Raw genomic sequence first — 16270 nt, 5'->3', positions numbered from 1 at the left:
CAGGCTAATGCTTATCGAGATGATCAGATAAAATTCTGCGCCGATCTCGCTTCCTTCCCTTATCCACCCTCACCACCAGGGTGATGCGGCTAGATTGACATTTCGTCATCTAGATTGTAGCAAGACTTGCCGGTGGCACGTTGGAATCACCAATCGTGAGCATTTTGAGAACAATTAAGGCATGAGTAGGCGCGGCTAGACCCGGACTAAATGTCCTGCTAATGTCTTGGGCGTGGCAGGCAGGGCAACAAGCTTGAATGCACATGCGGCATGGTCGCTTCACGGCGGCATGGGAGCACAGGGTTGACGATCAATCGCCTCGACGAATTTTCTGAAATTGATCCGAGTCTCACGCCATGAAAGTCTGTGCCTGAAGAGGTACTTTAAGAGAGCTCATGTCCTCCTGACAGCCCTTGCGTCATCACTTCTTCTCAAGCCGACAGTTTGTTTGCGTTCCCCTCCTAATTTGACCGCTCTACCGGGTCCTCTTCGCTAGATAACTTTGGGCAAGTTATTGGGCTGCAACGCAATTACCTTGACGAGAAAGATTGGAGCATACTATCGTTGTAGCTTGGGTCATCAAGCCAGAAGATATATTCTCTTGTCAGCTGCCGCGGCGCTTGCATCTCCCTTTGTTAGCACCCCACCGATAGACAATCTTGAGAAAATCTTCCATATTGTAGGGATTGCCTCCACTGGACTAAAGCCAAATAAAACCGTACTCCGGGCAAATCGAGCGCGGCAATCATGAGCCCGTACGCTATTCATTCAACAAACTTTGAGGAGGTTCATGTGAACGGAAGTGGGGGTTATTCAAATGGTGCAAATGCGGAATTCTTCCTCGACAACTTCGAAAAGGGAAACAGGTCGTACCTGCAGCCAACCGACGAGAATGAGCTGCATGATCTTGTTTGTGTTGGCTTCGGTCCAGCTTCTCTAGCAATTGCCATCGCCTTGCACGATTCCTTAGAGAAAGAGGGCCTAGGGAGCAGCGAGAATGGCCCCAAGGTTGCGTTTCTCGAGCAGCAACCGCGATTTGCATGGCACGCGGGAATGTTGCTTGAGGGCTCGAAGATGCAGATCTCCTTCATTAAGGATATGGCAACACTGCGTAACCCGCGGAGCTCATTCACCTTTCTAAACTACCTGCATACCAAAGGCAGGCTTGTCCAGTTTTCAAATCTCGACACATTTCTTCCTTTGCGCATAGAATTCGAAGATTACCTGCGCTGGTGTGCCGAGTGGTTTGACGACGTTGCTCATTACAACCAAGAAGTGCTCGAGGTAAGGCCAGAGAAGTCCTGGAAAGGTACACAACAAATAGACAGCTTTGCTGTGGTGTCTAGAAACAAGCATACAGGAGCTATAAGCACAAGGAAGGCCAAGTACGTGGTGCTGGCCGCCGGTGGCAGACCAAATATACCTCGATTATTTCCAGAGCAGCATCCGCGCTTGCTGCACTCTTCTAAATTCGCGTATCAGATTCAGAATATGTTACCGGAGCGTAATGCGCCGTACAAAATCGCAGTCGTGGGAGGAGGCCAAAGTGCGGCGGAAATCTTCAACAATCTTCATAGCCGATATCCAAATTGCCATACCAGGTTGATTCTAAAAAGCTTCGCTTTGAAACCTAGCGATGACTCTCCTTTGTACGTTTTATATGTGTGTTTTCTCCAAGGTTCTAACACGTCTTCCAGCGTGAACGAAATCTTCGACCCTGACCGCGTCCAGCCTTTCTTCAACCAGCCTGCCGAGAAGCGTGCTGCGATGATTCTCAATAATCGTTTGACAAACTACGGTGTGGTCAGACTGGAACTAATCGAACATCTGTACGAGACACTGTACATGCAGCGTCTTGTGCAACCAGACGAGGAGCGTTGGCAACATCGGATCTTGAATAATAGTAATATTGTTGCTGTGGACGCGGAGACCAGCGAGAGACTGACATTGCAAATTGAAAGAGACGGGCAACTGACCGGCCACGACTTTGACGCAGTCATACTTGCCACAGGCTATGCACGAGACATGCACGAGGACTTCCTTGCACCAGCTAGATACTTAATGCCTGGTGGGGACGCACCTGGCAAGACTTGGGAGGTTGAGCGTGACTACCGGGTCATCTTCGAAGAAGGAGCCATAAGCTCCGATGCAGGTGTTTTCTTGCAGGGCTGCTGCGAGAGCACACACGGTGTAAGTTCAACTTCATTTAATTGGAAAGATGCGGAGGCTCATGTAAACTCCAACAGCTTGCCGACTCGTTGCTCAGCATCCTAGCCGTGAGGGGCGGCGAGATCGTCCAATCGATCTTTGGCAATAAATTTTCCAGAGACGCTAGAATCGGCCAGTTCGACTCCATTACGGGAGAACCAACCCTAGCCGTGAAGCCCATCTACTAGAATGTAGTTCGAAAACGACTAATACCAGACCGGTTGAGTTCGAGCAAAATAATTCTGACTGTCAGAGTGAATTTGCAACCGGTTAAACTGAGTAGCAGGAAGAAGTTTCTGCAACAGAGATAGATACAATATAGATAAGTGTTGTTGTCCTTGCAAAACATCAGACACTTCACTGCATGGTTGTTTCTGAACTAAAAGCATGTCGTGATGCAGCTTGCCTCCCATCAACTCGTCCACGACGACGTGTCCAGAGTCAGAGCTGAGGAAACGAAAAGAAGCGTTCCCAACATTGTGGTTTAGCTCTAGCTCATGCCGACTGCTTTCTAAGATATCGTCAGCCTTCCGGTCGGTGCCGGCCACAACGTGCTTCTTTAGCGGCGGGACACAGCCGTGGTTTCAGGATTCGTGGACGACGCGTCGGCTGTCTGCCTAAGCGACAGTCGCAGTCACGAGAAATTCGTGCTATTGGAGCATGAAATTGGTTTGCCGCGAGAAACAAATTTGCGGAACGCTTTCACAACGCTGACAAGGGGGCCGCTCTGGATTGCGCCTCTCGTGAAGAATCGCCAGGACGTTCTGGAATCAAGACTGACGAGTGTATGCCTGAGCAAAGAACAGAATTCAGGACTTAGTTGCATTTAGGCCACGTTTTGGGCGTGCATATTTTACAGTCACTTGGGTCCGGTCGCACGTAGCACCCGTCAAAGGCTTTGATTCAGACCCAAACCGAGTCATGGCGGCCACAGCAAAACTCACCATCGAGCTTTGATCTGCTTTCAAAACAATTGCCACGTAGAGGCCTTGTGGAAGCCGTGGCGATGCAAGCAATAAGCCCAATCGAAAATTTGTTGTCAAAAACGGATCACTTTCAGCCCTGAACCCGGTGCAAGTCTAGGAACATGCGGGATGGAGGCCTTGCATTATCGGACGATGAGATGCTCGATCCTTGCAGTCGATTAGACGAATTTCAAAAGTTTCGATTTGGTCTATTTCGATCTCGCAAATCACAGGGCGCCGGGAACTTCCAGGCACTTGGGCGAAAAGAAACAAACGGGACAACCCCGGCCAAGCTGTGGTGTAAATTAAATCCAGCTCACCCGCCTGCGGAATCCTTTGGGTTGGAGCACGAGATGCCGAGTCAAAAAGACGGTCCTGTTTCATTCAAACGTCCTGCGCTCACTGAATCGTGTATTCAACGTGCAACTCTCTTACGTTTTGCGCAATGTGAACACGTCCTTCAAAACAGTCGCTGGCGGCACGCCCCCTGCCTTAACCAGCTTTTCTTCAAGGCACACGTGCAGTCCAGAGCGACTTTCGGCTCGACCAGACTCTCGCTTTGCTGGCACCGGATACGGAATAGCCTCAAGCCACTGGACTTGGTGGGCGCTGCTGGAGGTGGATGCGGGCTTGCGCCATCAGATCGGCGCCTTTGAGGGGCTGCAGGGCGATGTAGCTGAAGTCAGATATAGCGTTCCTTTTCGGCGAATTATCAGTTCTATTGCTGGTCGCAGAAAAATTGACCGTCTCCTCCATCGGCAGCGTCGATCATTCTTCATCCTTTTGGTTTCTTGATTCCGAGGTTCCACTGCTCAGCTCATGCAACACTCTCATTTGTCCTCCATACTTGAAAATCTTTAGCTATGTTGGTCCTTCAGCGACAACAGCAGCAGCCTGACAGCGTTTATTGTGGGTATGTGAGCCATCTTTCAGCTGAGCACTAGGCTGTTTAGTTTCTTCAACCCATAAGTACGTGCAGGAAGCTTATCAGCAGATATAGAGCAATGGCGGATAAGATGTCACTGAAAGATAGCCTAATATCTCTTGCTACTATTTCGTCTTCCAAGGGCACTTTGTCGCGCTATTCACACGACTCTGCTTCTGGGTTTACTTCACGAGCCTCAGCGAGCTCATACAGCGCAACTTCCGCTTCGAATGGCATCCACTTTGAGGACGTTCCGCGATTGGTGAAAACTCCATGGGAAGCCGATCGATCCATGAGAGCATCTATGCCACGAAGCACGCGAAGACCTGCAGCCGGGCGTTCGAGCCTGCCGGAACGAATCTTTCGCGAGCTTCCAGACGAAATCTACGAGCGCATTGTGACACGGTTGGAGCTCAACTACTTTTGCGACGCATCGGGAACGTGCATCAATTGTTATACGAGAGACCTGTACAACTTATCGCTAACAAGCCGAGCGTGGTGCCGTGCCGCAAAACAGCAGTTGTACTCCAAGATATGGATCTTGGCCGACTCGCACAACGGCTCGTCAGAGATGCCGTGGCATAAACTCAAGCTGCTGCGGAGGACATTGAGGGAAAATCCACTGCTGTCACGTTTTGTGAAAGAGATGCATTTTCCCGATGCGCAGATTGTGTACCAAGAAAGCCAGATAAAAACCCGTCAAGCAATCATCAACACATTGGCATCTCTGGTAATGGCAGCACCAAACCTGGAGAAGTTCTCAGGGCTTTATCTGACCTACGACCACGTCTTTGACCGACTGACTCACGCGTTGTCAACTCGTGGAAATTTAAAGGAAAAGACATGGGTACTTCGAAGGTCTGACGTGGGCGTTGATGAGGACGGTGTTTACTGGTCAAACCACGACGAATTTGGGCAGGCCGACAACCACGATGCATTTCTTCGGAGTCACGATAACTGGAAAAATCTGGAGCTGCTCTGTCTGTTCGGTCAGACCACCGGGCGCATGGACTACCGCTCCTTTGCTGCGACTTTCCGCAACCTTCCTTCGCTCAAACACCTTCTCATCTCTGACTTTGATTCATCTCAATTCAGCGACAGGACACTCTATGCAATTCCACCATCGCTCCAGTCACTTCGTTTGCAGGATATCCCTGGTGTCACAGAGAAAGGATTGGCACGTTATTTCAACACGCCGGCAGCGATAACACTTCGAAACTTGTCTTTGATCAAACTGGAGATTGCAAGCGCTCTTCTAATTTCCAACATCCTCGCTAAGTGCACGAATCTTAAACGATTCACACTTGCGCAAGACGTCTCGCCCGCCCTTCCCCTAGGCAGCGACCCTCCGCATGAAGATGGCATACTCTATGCCAGCAACAGCCTGGAGTATCTGCATTGGGATACCATTGCGTATGGACCTTCTATTCAAGACCTTGCAAACAGCATTGCTGGGCATGCGTTTCCCAAGCTCAAGGTGTTACGTGCTCCTTCGGACGACGGTGGCGTTCTACAACGCCTTTGCGCTCCACAGCCTGGCTGGTCTCCGGATTCTCCGAACTCGGATGAGGAAGAAAATCCGTTCAACCACTGGAGTCTTCCGAGCGCGCAGCGTGAGGCTCAACGAAGGAAAACGGCGGCTTCTCAGGACCCCTTCATCACAATCGTGGTCTCTGACGAGGAAGGCAACGTGCAACACACTTACGTGCTGCGGACGTACATGGGCACACTCGACTCCACTATAAGATATAGCCTAGACCCGGATGTGCAAGGCAGCAACGACTTTATCGCGGGCTTGAACGACCTGTTGATCACCCGGGAGATTGTTCTCGATGGGGGAGAGAAGTACTGTTCGAATGAACTTCATAAGAGTGCAGGCGCTCGTGGTTCCTTTGAAAGCAGTAGCACCTCTAGCAGCGGGAACAGCCTTCGTAATTTGGCGTTGGGCAGACGCCGCAGCATAAAAAGCAAGAAGCCTGATTTTTTTTACAAGGGGCACAAAACCAGGAAAATCCTTGTCAGCCCAGAGATGCGCGTTTTCTTTTGATATTGAAAATGGGTCAGTGTATGACGATGACGGAATGATTTGCAAACGGATACCCCTCTTCACTGGTAGTAATGAATGATTTTTTTTATCTTGAAGTACATTTATGCGTCTGTTTGTTCCAGCTCCCTGCTAGGGTTACATATAATTGGTACAGCCCACCACCTTTCCGATTTTATATTTTCTCAGTAGACGGCATCGAAACTCATGTCGATAGGCGCATCATGCTGTCCGTCAGCCTGTGGCCCAGATTTTCAGATCCACAGTCCCCCAATGATCATTTTACGAGGGTGTATAAGCTGTTACGGATGGCGTCAATAATCATAATCGACAACGCATGTTCAGCTTCTTAACCTTGACTCCTTACCCCTAGAAAAAGCACGTCCAACCATGATCATTACCACATAGCGCCTGTCACTTAGTTCTAGGCCTCGCCATAATACCCTATATCGCCGAATCTACTTCCTCTCTGGTACTCGGATCCAATATACCTCCTCCTTCTCCGTCTCTGGGTTTGTCCTCCTGAACTCCCTGTAGCGGTTCCCATCTGGCCCAGGGATTGTTGTCAATATACTCGGAGCATAAAGATCATCTGGGTCTTCGTCTTGCTCAGGTTTGGGCTCCCGCTCCTCCCCCGGATACGGACTCGGTGTACGTGAGCAGAGAGGAGGGTGTGCGGGCCATGGCTCCTCAGGTTCTTCTTCCTCGACATTATTCGTTTGCGTAGTGGCAGCTGCAGCACGCTCTTTGCGCTTTCGCTGTTTTTTGGTCGGCTGCTGACCACCAGTGCGTGTGGCTGAGGATGGACCCACTACTTCGTTGGCAACTGAATTAGCGGCATGCTGTGTTGTAGAAGATGAGAGCTTGTTCACCACCTGCTTAGGATTGCGAGTTCGACGACTGCTCTCAAGAATATTTGATTGATCAACTGCGGTTAGAGTTGTAATCGCGCCAGAAATTGGTTTCAGAGTCGACTTTTTGAGCTCTTCTGGTGCTGGCGCAGGCGGCAACAGACGAGGCGGCTCTCTCACTGGTGGTGGTGGCAAATAGACGTCAGGAGCAAAAGCAGCCTTGCTTTTGCGCACGAGAGCCTCCATGAGAGTGACATTGCTACGATGGCCAGAATGATCACGATTCTTGCGGTACTCGTATTCGAGCATTGTCTGGAATGCTTGAGTACGAACGTGGGTGACATTTATGACAGGTTGCGGTGGAAAGCGTGTAGCTACGTGCTCCATGTTAAAGTCAATCTCCTCTTCCACCTTAGCCTTGCTCTTGCTCTTGCTCGTGCTCTTGATAGCCTTTGGAGCAGCCTTTAGAATCGCCTTCGCCTTGTGCGGATCTGTAGCAGCAGTGGTGATAATAGTAGCAGCGACAGTTTCCGTTTTGACACGCTTCGAGGAACGAGTCGAACGCCTCGTAGCAGCAGAGCCAGATGCTGATGCCTCGATTGACTGAATGGGAATGTCAGCAGACGCCTTGCGTTTAAGTGATGATAACGACGGTGTTGCGCGGGATTTGCCGTGGTTTTCGGAAGCAGCTTTCGCGGTCAGATCTTGAGTCGTCTCTTGATTTGATTCTTCTGCGTTGGCAATCTTGGTGTTGTTCCTTTTCACTCCTATGGCAGCCTTCTTCATGCGTGGGGGCGCCAGAGGTTCAACAGTGCGAGTCTTCTTCGTGACCGGCACGAAGTCGACCATGGCACCCGGATTAACATCTTCTTGAGAATCAGATATAGTACGCTTTTTACTGCGTGTGGACCGCGGCTGGGCAGTGGATTGCCGGGTAGTGTCTGCTGGAGTTGGGAATGCGGAGGCACCCCGACCGAGAACGTTCTTTGGCAGCTTGGAACTGCTGCGTGTGATTCTAGTAGATGGGCCCTGGCTATTCTCCACGTCGGGTTTGGAGCTCGTGACCGTTGATGATGATTTAGGTGCCATATGTGCTTTAATTTCGCTGCTAATGTGATTCAAAAGGAAGTACTTCGCGAGTTCTGAAACGATGATAGAAAACAGGTTGAGTGTCTAAAAAGGGATTAAGAGTCTGACCAGAGACTCTAGTTGGTGTGAATAAGGACCATTGTGCTAGCTGAAGTGGAAAGAGATACTTCTGAGTAAGGTTCTTATATCAGGCGTGGTGAATAGTGAACAATAGACTAGGAAGTTGGTCACCACAATATGCAAAATCCATCGCTAGCCGAAGCAACTTCCAACCCTCATAATAGCAATTCGGGCCATTGAGAAGAGCCCTAGCCTATTCATAACTTATTATGGCCAAGAAATTCTTTACGCGTCAGCTTGATTCTATTGTTGGCTACGATACTCACTGTTGGGATGAAGGGAAAGAATTATAGTACTAATTCAGATCTGACGTTCTCCTTGAAGGAAAGCTTACGATCATGTTCTGTATCTGAGGATGGCACTTCAAATGCCATGGTTGATTTTGGCCCGCCCGCTGTTGGCTCCTCTGTACGGGTGTGGAATTCAGTATGTGATTTGGTGGTTTGAATTTCGCTACACGTCCGTGAAGTAACCGCGATGGAAGGTTGCGTAGAATAAGGATCCCCAAAATGAACCTCATACACGTAATGCGGCTGTAGTCTGGAAGACTGCGAGTACGATAGAACAACAGTATCACTAGTAGCTTCCAAGGTAAGTCTGCATTCCAGGGCAAAAGTTCATTCTTCACAAACGTTGCACGGTCACGACTTTCGCTCGAGTAGCAGGGGAAGCGTAAGAGGATAAGTTCCCAGTAAGTGGTATTGGGATGTGATGATACATTATAGAGTTGAAGATGCATCCTCCAAGGCGAAGTTGCTCAGCGTGGACGAATGCCCGGCCCAAGCGAGACCAAAACCAGGCGCTGATCCGACTGCATCTCCAGCTCTCGAGGAAGCTTTGACCTTCAGACCTCCAACAACCATAGTGAACCTATTCACCCACCTCCAGATCCCATCGATGCAGTGCGAATGCCCCGGAAGCCTGACTGCTATGACTGTCGCGTAGCCAAATCGAATATCCCTGCCCCCAATGGATACCGCGTCGGGTGCGTCGGCGCCCCCAAACGGCAGCTCGAATCCGTCGCAACCACCCCCGGTTGCGGCGATACCGGTCACCTCGAGTACGACACCAGCACTGACGCCGACGACGACGAAGACGGGAAATGGCAGTGCGCCCACTACGAGCACCAGCTCCATGCCCACATTTCCCACTCTCTCCGCTAGCACCGCCGAGCTGCTGGCTCGCGCGCGCGCGAGCGTCGCGGGGAGCGGGACCCCTGGCTACGAAGCCGCGCGGGAACAGCTCATGAAGAGTATGGTGATGAGCGACAAATTGCCAATACCGACGACTAGCACTCTGCCCAAGCGAGGACGTGGAGGGAAAAAGGCACGCGGGGCGGACGGACGGTCACCGAGCGAAAGCACGCCAGGCTCAGTTGCGACACCAACTTCGGAACGAGGGAGGGGGAAGACGGCAAGAGGAAGGGGACGAGGGAGAGGTGGTGGACGGGGCGGGAAGCGCAAACGAAGCGAGAGCTTGGAGAGCGATGTGAGTGTTTTCGTCGCCTTCTTGCAGCACTCTGTGTGTCAATTGCTCCAGACAATCACGGTCCACGACAATGCACACAGCAAACACACAAATATACATATGCATGTCAACGCAACAGATATTACAACAAAAAAGGAACAATTTTTCTAAACAGTGCGGGATCATGACAGGCCTGGAATGATACAACCTCAGACTCGGACGCTGACCACACCAAAACAAAGGACGACTCGGACGACTCAGACGACGCCTCACACGCCTCTGCCTCGTACACGCCGTTGCCAAAGGTGACCAAGTCTGGGAGGTTCGTCAACAAGCCGTCGCAATACGTGCCCGTCATCCCAGAGCCGGCCTCGCATCCCAACAAGAAGAAACGACCGTATCGACGCAACATCGACGCCGCCGTTTGCAAAATGTGTCACCGGCCCACCAGCCCGACCAACAATCAGATCGTGTTTTGCGACGGGTGCAGCACGCCGTACCACCAGTACTGCCACGACCCGCCGATCGAGAATGAGGTGGTGGAAGTGCAGGAGAAAGAATGGTTCTGCGTCGAGTGTGTGAAAGCGCGGGCTGGACTCGAGAAAGGCGACGACGAAGGTCTGGTATCTGGCGAGCGCCTCAGCATGGACGAGGTATGCACATATCCTTCCCGGCTCGAACACCCGTACCAATCTTGGACGCATTTTCATTTCCTTCCACCGCGCACCCTTGACTGCTCGGAACGTGTTTGCTGACCCGTGATGCTTTTCCTTGCCGCACCACAGAAACGTTCGCGGTTGAATGCCTTGCCCCACGCAAGACTGGTCGAGATCGTTCTCCGCGCCTCGTCGCTCCAACCCACCCTCGCTCTCTTCCCCAGCACGAATCCCCCGGCCGCACCTCCCGCAACCACAGCAGCGACCGCAACAACGTCGTCTGCGGCATCGTCGGCTTCCCTCTCTGCGACGGCCGCAGTGACAACCCACCACACGTCCGAGGCAGCCTTCCACAACGGCGCCGGCAACGCAGGCGACGCTGAAGAGCCCTACGACGGCTACGACACCGATCCGCCCGCCCACTATCCAAAGGCGGGTAACGGTCTGGCCAGAACGCTGCCGCCCGAGACGGAGGACCTCGACTGGCTCGTGGACGAGAACGACGACGTGTTCAGCCATCACGTCCGGCCGCTGAGCCTCGGCCTGAACGGCGGCGACGTAGGCATGAGTGGATCCTGAGCACTTCTAGAAATCCGCGCATTTCGTACCTCTCACCAATTTGCTCCCCTCGCCTTGTTGCTGAAGACTTCCCTTTGAACTACCCTCTATTTTTCTTCTACTTTTTATATCCATTTTGCTTCCCCCCCCGCCCCCTCTTATGCTCGTTCGAAGCAGAGCAAGACGTCACTACGGTTGCTTTTTCTTTTTCTTATTCTTTTATATCACGGCTTGGACCAGGCTTTGGGAAGGCCGGGCTGGCCGGGGCGCCAAGGTATGTGTGTTTTTGGTTTTTCACGGAAGGAGTTCTGGGGGCGAGGGAAGGGAATCAGCGTCAAAGACGAAAGGGATGCGCGGCTGGAGGAGACCTGGACACGTTCTGCTATTCTACGTTCTTATCTCTTTTTGGTTGGAGGCGCGCGCGTTCTTGGAGGACATCTGCCTTGCGCCAGCGCTCCAGGGGGCCAAGCGGAGGAACAAGGAGCGAGACCTACACAGATGACATTCCACCGCTTCGTACGCGACTTATGATCATCGTGCGAATTTTAGGAACGGAGTCTCGCAGGAAAAGAAGAAGAAAAAGTGGGGAAACGGAACAAAATAAGGGAAGACGTGCAGAGGGGCAGGAAACAGCCTCGATTTTTTTTTGGCCTCGAGCAATGACGTCTAATTTTCCCAGGTGACCGATTCGTCGCTAAAGACTGAATGGGCAAAGATTGTTCTCATAACGATTTCTCCTCGCTCCTCCCTGCCCTCTCTAAAGACGTGCACAAATGTACATACATGTGTGGGACATGGCATGTGTGTGTATGCGGGTGTGTTTGTTTATGCGTGTGTGCGTGGAATGGGAAGACTTGTTGAAGAGCAACTGTGAGAGTGTCATGTCTGTGCCTCCGTGCGATGCGCGTAAAAACCTATGCCCTCGCCCTCGTCTTCGTGACGTTTAAAGGCAGCGTCCACAGGAAGCGGTAAGCGACATGAAAAAGACGGAAAAAAGAAAAAAAAAATAATTCAGTGAATGCGCCAGGAGGGATGTACATTTCTCCTCCATGATCCCCCATTTCTTTGAACATTCCCTTACTGAGTCGTGAGAGAAGAATTGCTTTCCAAAGCCCCCCAAAAGCGTATGAAATCGATCTTGACGACGACGACGACGACGATGATGATGATGATGATGATAATTATGATGAGGTGGAGGACTGGAGATCAGATGTGGACTCTTACGACGAGGACAGCAAATATGACTCTTTGGGCTGAATAATTCGGCTTCCCGTTATTTTTTTTTTCCTTTTGCTTTCGTTACTTTGATGTCTTGATTTAGTCGCGAGAGCGTCCTCCGAGACGTCGAAGCGCGTCACCGCGCCGGCGAAAAGGTGCCAATGCTGTCCAAGATACTGATGTCTCCATAATGTTTTGCGTCGTACGGATTGCTCTCTTCTCTTGCTAGTACAGTGCCGTCGATAGGTTCAGTTGCACCACCATGATCGCCGCCGCTTAGCTCCCGCAGTGTTGGCAGCGTCGGGGGAAGCGGACTCGTCACGCCAAACAGCCTTTCACCCGCGCTCAGCGGTCGGTCTGGCGGCGTGGTTGCCTTGGGCGACGACTTGGTCTCGCCGCTGCCATGACCGCTCATTCCGGGACTCAGGGGCGGTGAAGGGCCAGGATCTGCATGCTCGACGAGGGGGCTGTTGTCGCCGCTAGTACCCTCCTCATTACCAATGACGGCGGCCAAGCTGCGGAAGTTAAACATAGGCTCCGTCCCCGCACCACCGCCCGGTGGTGTCTCGGAGTATGGACCCCCAACAGCTGAAGAGGAGCCGCCCTGGTCAAGATGCAGCCCGGAGGCGTTCGGGCTGGTGTCTTGCGAGTCGATGAGTGATGAGGCGGATGAAGCGCTCGACAGATGTCGCAGCGCTTGGCGATGCGGCGGCGTAGAGGCGTGCGAGTGCTGCTGCGAGCCTGGGACAGACATGGGTGCAGACTGGATGTTCGCACGGGACTGCTCGAGGAAGGCTTGCGGATCGTCCTTGGGCATGGTAGAGGGTGGCTCAGGAGACGGCGTGTGGCTACCGCTCTCCGCACGCGCCTTGCCTTTCCCTGCCGTCGTCGCAGCCGCCGAAGTTGACGCACTCGCCTCCCCGCCAGCGCTACCCACAAACCCACTGGCCTCGCTCTCGTTGAGGCTCGCAGCGTACATACCGCTCGCGCCCCCCGCCTCAACGCTACCACTCTTCTTCGCGTCCTTAGCAGCCTTCTTGGCATCCTTTGCACGCTGCTTTTCCTCCTTTTTCGCGCGCTTTGCCTCTTCTTTCTCCGCCTTCTTGCGCTCCTCCTCTGCGCTGGCAAGACTCAGCCGTATGGCCTCCATGTACATCAATTCCTCCAAATCTTCGAGACGCGTCCGCCGCGATGATCCCCGCCCAGGAAACAGATCGACCGAAGGGAATTGCTGCTCATTACCGCCATACTGTCGCCCGCCGTGAGAGGAGGAGGAGGAGCTATGCGCAGCCAGCAAGGCACTTAAATGCGGGAGCCCTTCCGTCCCGTTCCCGTTGTTGTCCCCGAAAAGAGTGCGCCTCCTTCTGCCAAACGCGATTCTTGACCCTAGATCTCCCTGGTTCCCTAGCATGTACGCCGCATTGTGCAGCGCTGTCGCCGCAGCGGCACGCCTCAAAGCGTGCGCGCGTGCGTCATCGAGCTTCTTGCGCCAGTCCGGACGCACAATATCTGTTGTGACGACATTGGGAGCGTCGGCGGCCAGACTGGTAGCACGACGCCGCGAGCCGCTGCCGGGTGACTGGGAGTTGATGGACGAGGAGGACGACATGGCAGACATGACGCTGCCGAGACGGTGGTGCTCGCTATACACGACGCCTCGGCGAAAAGGCGGCGGATCGTATGTCACGCCGAACTCTGGCTGCTTGCAAAAGGGACATGTTGCCGCTTCGGACACCAGCTCGTATTCTGCCTCCGCAGGAGTTGTCTGGTTTTGATTGTTCGAGTCGACGTCGTCGTGGTGCTCCGGCGGATGGGGGTCCGGGCGCTTGATTTGCACGAAGCACTCGGAACAGATGGGCTGGTCACAGCATCGCGTCCTGTTGAGATACGGTGGGTAGTACAAAAAGCAGATGGGACATTCGGCCGCATTCTTGTACAGGAAGACCTCGAGAGGCTGGCCATTGACGTAAGGGTCCTTGGGCAGATGCACTTCGGTGGGAGTCATATCCGTCTGCGAGTTGTTGCGTGGCGTGCTCAGTGAGACGAGCGTGCGTGCGCGAGTCCTGAATGACGCCGGCTGCGGACCGAACAGCGTCGAGACTGAGTGCTCCGGGTTCGACGGGGAACGCGGGCGCTCCGTCGCGAGAGGAGGTCCTGGTGCGGGCGGAGCTAGAGTGCCTCCGCTGCTGGTTGGTAGTGCACTTGACGAAGACGACGAAGCCGCAGCTGCCGCTCCCGTGACTGTGGTCGTCGTATTCGAACCCTTCAGCAGCTGCTCGGCCGTTGGAGTCGGGCCCGGTTCCGGGATTGGCTCCCCTCGCACGGCAGCGACAATTTGGTTGTCGGCCCAGGTATCTTCGTGGTCCTGTAAGCCCTTCCAGAAGGGGGCTAAGCGCCTCTCGATCATGAGCTGCCGTACGACTGTCTTGCTGAAGTCCTCCGGCCCCGTGTATGTGCCGAGAGTGACAAGGTATCCGCCGTCCACGCCCTCCTCTTTGATGCTACGCTCCCGCTCAATGGCACGTTGCTCGCGCTCCTTCTCTCGCTTGCGAGCCTCACGCTCTGCGCGCGTCTCCCGCCGTGCGGCCGGATCCGCAGGATCTGGTTCATGATGTGCGCCCAGCCTGAAAAGACTCATGTCGTGCCTGCTGTTTCCCCGTCTCCTGCCATGGTCGCCGTTCGACGACTGCAAGGTCGACGTGCCGGATCTGTGTGAAGAAGACGGTGCGATGGCGTCGCCGCCAGCCGAGCGACCGTCGGACTGTGATGACCCCGACCTCGACTCCTTGGTCGGGTTATTGCCCATTCTGCCGGCAGATCCGGGAGGGTCGTTGTTGGGTGTTCAAAAAAGTGAGGTGCAGGCTCCGCACTGCTTGGAGGTGGGTGGGCACACGGACGGAACGAGAGCGGTGATGTCAAACGCGCGGCTCTTCTCAGTGGGTGAGACGTTGGAAAGAAAAACAGAACGAGGCAGACAGAAGCAAGAAAGTCAGCCAGACTTAATTGCCGGCAGGCTTCTGGCTTTTGCCTTTTCTTTTGTTCTCCTTCCCAGTATAGAAGATGCGGTTAGGATAAAGCTGTGGGGGACAACGGAAACGCGAATTGTTAACTTTAATGCGCCCGTTCGGGCAGAGGTGAGTGACGAAGAGGAGAGGGGTACCGACGAGGATCTTTGCTGCACCTGTCGATGCCAAACTTTTGTTGGCACGGCTATCACAGGTGTCTCTCTATCAGTACAGGCGCGTGCCCCAGTGTCTTGAACGTCCAATTTGTGAGAGTCTCTGCAGAGCCTGTCTGCTGACCGATCCTGACTTTTTCCCCAAGACTTTTGATCCTGCACACTACAGCACCGCTTCCGCACGAATGGAGTGGGTGGTGGGCACTCCTCCAGACGGGCGTGGTGGAGGTGTTGGTGGTGTGGAGGAGTGTGCTTGTGATGGTATGAAAGGCAAGTGTGTGGATATGAGTGTTTGTAAGCGTGGCAGGTCTAGCTCGCGCGCCACTGAAACATGGCTGAGATGGAATGGGGGGGCAGAGTGGTCGATCAGCTAGATAACGAGCGTGTCTGATAACGCTGCTTCTTCCCTTCTTCTTCAGCGTCTTCTGACAGATCTGGGTTGCGCGTAACTAGAGTGGATGTTGGTGGCGGCGGGGACCGAGTCACGCGCAAAACCACCAATGGTCTGCCGACGATAGTGGATTGGAAGCAGAGGCTGACAAGCAGCTGGGCAGCCGGGGGGGGATTTGTAGCTGATGACCGGCTATGAACAGAAGCAGCGACGGAGCAGCAGCAGTGTGTAATGGCGGATCAGAATTGAGATGGGAGGTGGAGGTGGAGATGGGAGAATATGGTGGTTCGGGCCTTGGAGCTTCAGAGAGCGGAGGAAAGGCGCACAACGGCTAGGCGGGAAGTTATTTGTTTAGGGTCTGAGCCAAGTTGGTCGAAGGAGCGGCCCCAGCAAAGGTACGCAAGTAAACTTGTGAACAGGTCGCCGCCGTCAACGTAACTAAACAAAGTAAAGGCCGCTGCATGTGCTTGTCCCTGCTGCTTGACCCGCCGCGCTGCCAGCCTTGCCTAGTGCCGGCCCGGCTGTCTACTGCGTCATCGGGCCCCGCGCTGGCCAAACGCGGTGTCTGGGCGGGACGACGGGGTGATACGGGGGTTGCGG

General features: G+C 53.5%; 6 protein-coding genes across 7 annotated transcripts; 3 read left to right on the top strand and 3 right to left on the bottom strand.

Annotated features, from left to right (window-relative positions):
* Positions 1–747: 747 nt before the first annotated feature.
* PV09_01076 (uncharacterized protein) lies at positions 748–2396 on the top strand (the record flags this gene model as incomplete). The annotated part of the gene is made up of 3 exons (XM_016353918.1): positions 748–1649; positions 1698–2190; positions 2247–2396. 3 exons carry the CDS (start codon positions 748–750, stop codon positions 2394–2396), a joined length of 1545 nt encoding a protein of 514 aa, XP_016218013.1.
* A 1781-nt stretch (positions 2397–4177) lies between these two features.
* PV09_01075 (uncharacterized protein) lies at positions 4178–6145 on the top strand (the record flags this gene model as incomplete). The annotated part of the gene is made up of 1 exon (XM_016353917.1): positions 4178–6145. The coding sequence occupies one exon, from the start codon at positions 4178–4180 to the stop codon at positions 6143–6145; it is 1968 nt and encodes a 655-aa protein (XP_016218012.1).
* Positions 6146–6241: 96 nt separating this feature from the next.
* Positions 6242–8082, bottom strand: PV09_01074 (uncharacterized protein; the record flags this gene model as incomplete). The annotated part of the gene is made up of 1 exon (XM_016353916.1): positions 6242–8082. The coding sequence occupies one exon, from the start codon at positions 8080–8082 to the stop codon at positions 6601–6603; it is 1482 nt and encodes a 493-aa protein (XP_016218011.1). The 3' UTR covers positions 6242–6600.
* A 415-nt stretch (positions 8083–8497) lies between these two features.
* Positions 8498–8941, bottom strand: PV09_01073 (uncharacterized protein; the record flags this gene model as incomplete). The annotated part of the gene is made up of 1 exon (XM_016353915.1): positions 8498–8941. One exon carries the CDS (start codon positions 8939–8941, stop codon positions 8498–8500), a length of 444 nt encoding a protein of 147 aa, XP_016218010.1.
* A 117-nt stretch (positions 8942–9058) lies between these two features.
* On the top strand, positions 9059–12156 carry PV09_01072. 2 transcript variants are annotated; one of them, XM_016353914.1, is made up of 3 exons: positions 9059–9690; positions 9912–10322; positions 10455–12156. In XM_016353914.1, the coding sequence occupies exons 1-3, from the start codon at positions 9172–9174 to the stop codon at positions 10902–10904; spliced, it is 1380 nt and encodes a 459-aa protein (XP_016218009.1). In that variant the 5' UTR covers positions 9059–9171; the 3' UTR covers positions 10905–12156. The 2 variants fall into 2 exon arrangements, with proteins under 2 accessions (XP_016218009.1, XP_016218008.1); XM_016353913.1 differs by having other exon boundaries at positions 9861–10322.
* On the bottom strand, positions 11437–16045 carry PV09_01071 (uncharacterized protein). The gene has a single exon (XM_016353912.1). The coding sequence runs from the start codon at positions 14905–14907 to the stop codon at positions 12238–12240; it is 2670 nt and encodes an 889-aa protein (XP_016218007.1). The 5' UTR covers positions 14908–16045; the 3' UTR covers positions 11437–12237.
* Positions 16046–16270: the final 225 nt, after the last annotated feature.

Source organism: Verruconis gallopava (genome assembly GCF_000836295.1).
Source record: "Verruconis gallopava strain CBS 43764 unplaced genomic scaffold supercont1.3, whole genome shotgun sequence".
NCBI classification, from domain to species: domain Eukaryota; kingdom Fungi; phylum Ascomycota; class Dothideomycetes; order Venturiales; family Sympoventuriaceae; genus Verruconis; species Verruconis gallopava.
Note: the sequence above shows the minus strand (reverse complement) of the source record. Positions and strands in the feature narration are given on the sequence as shown.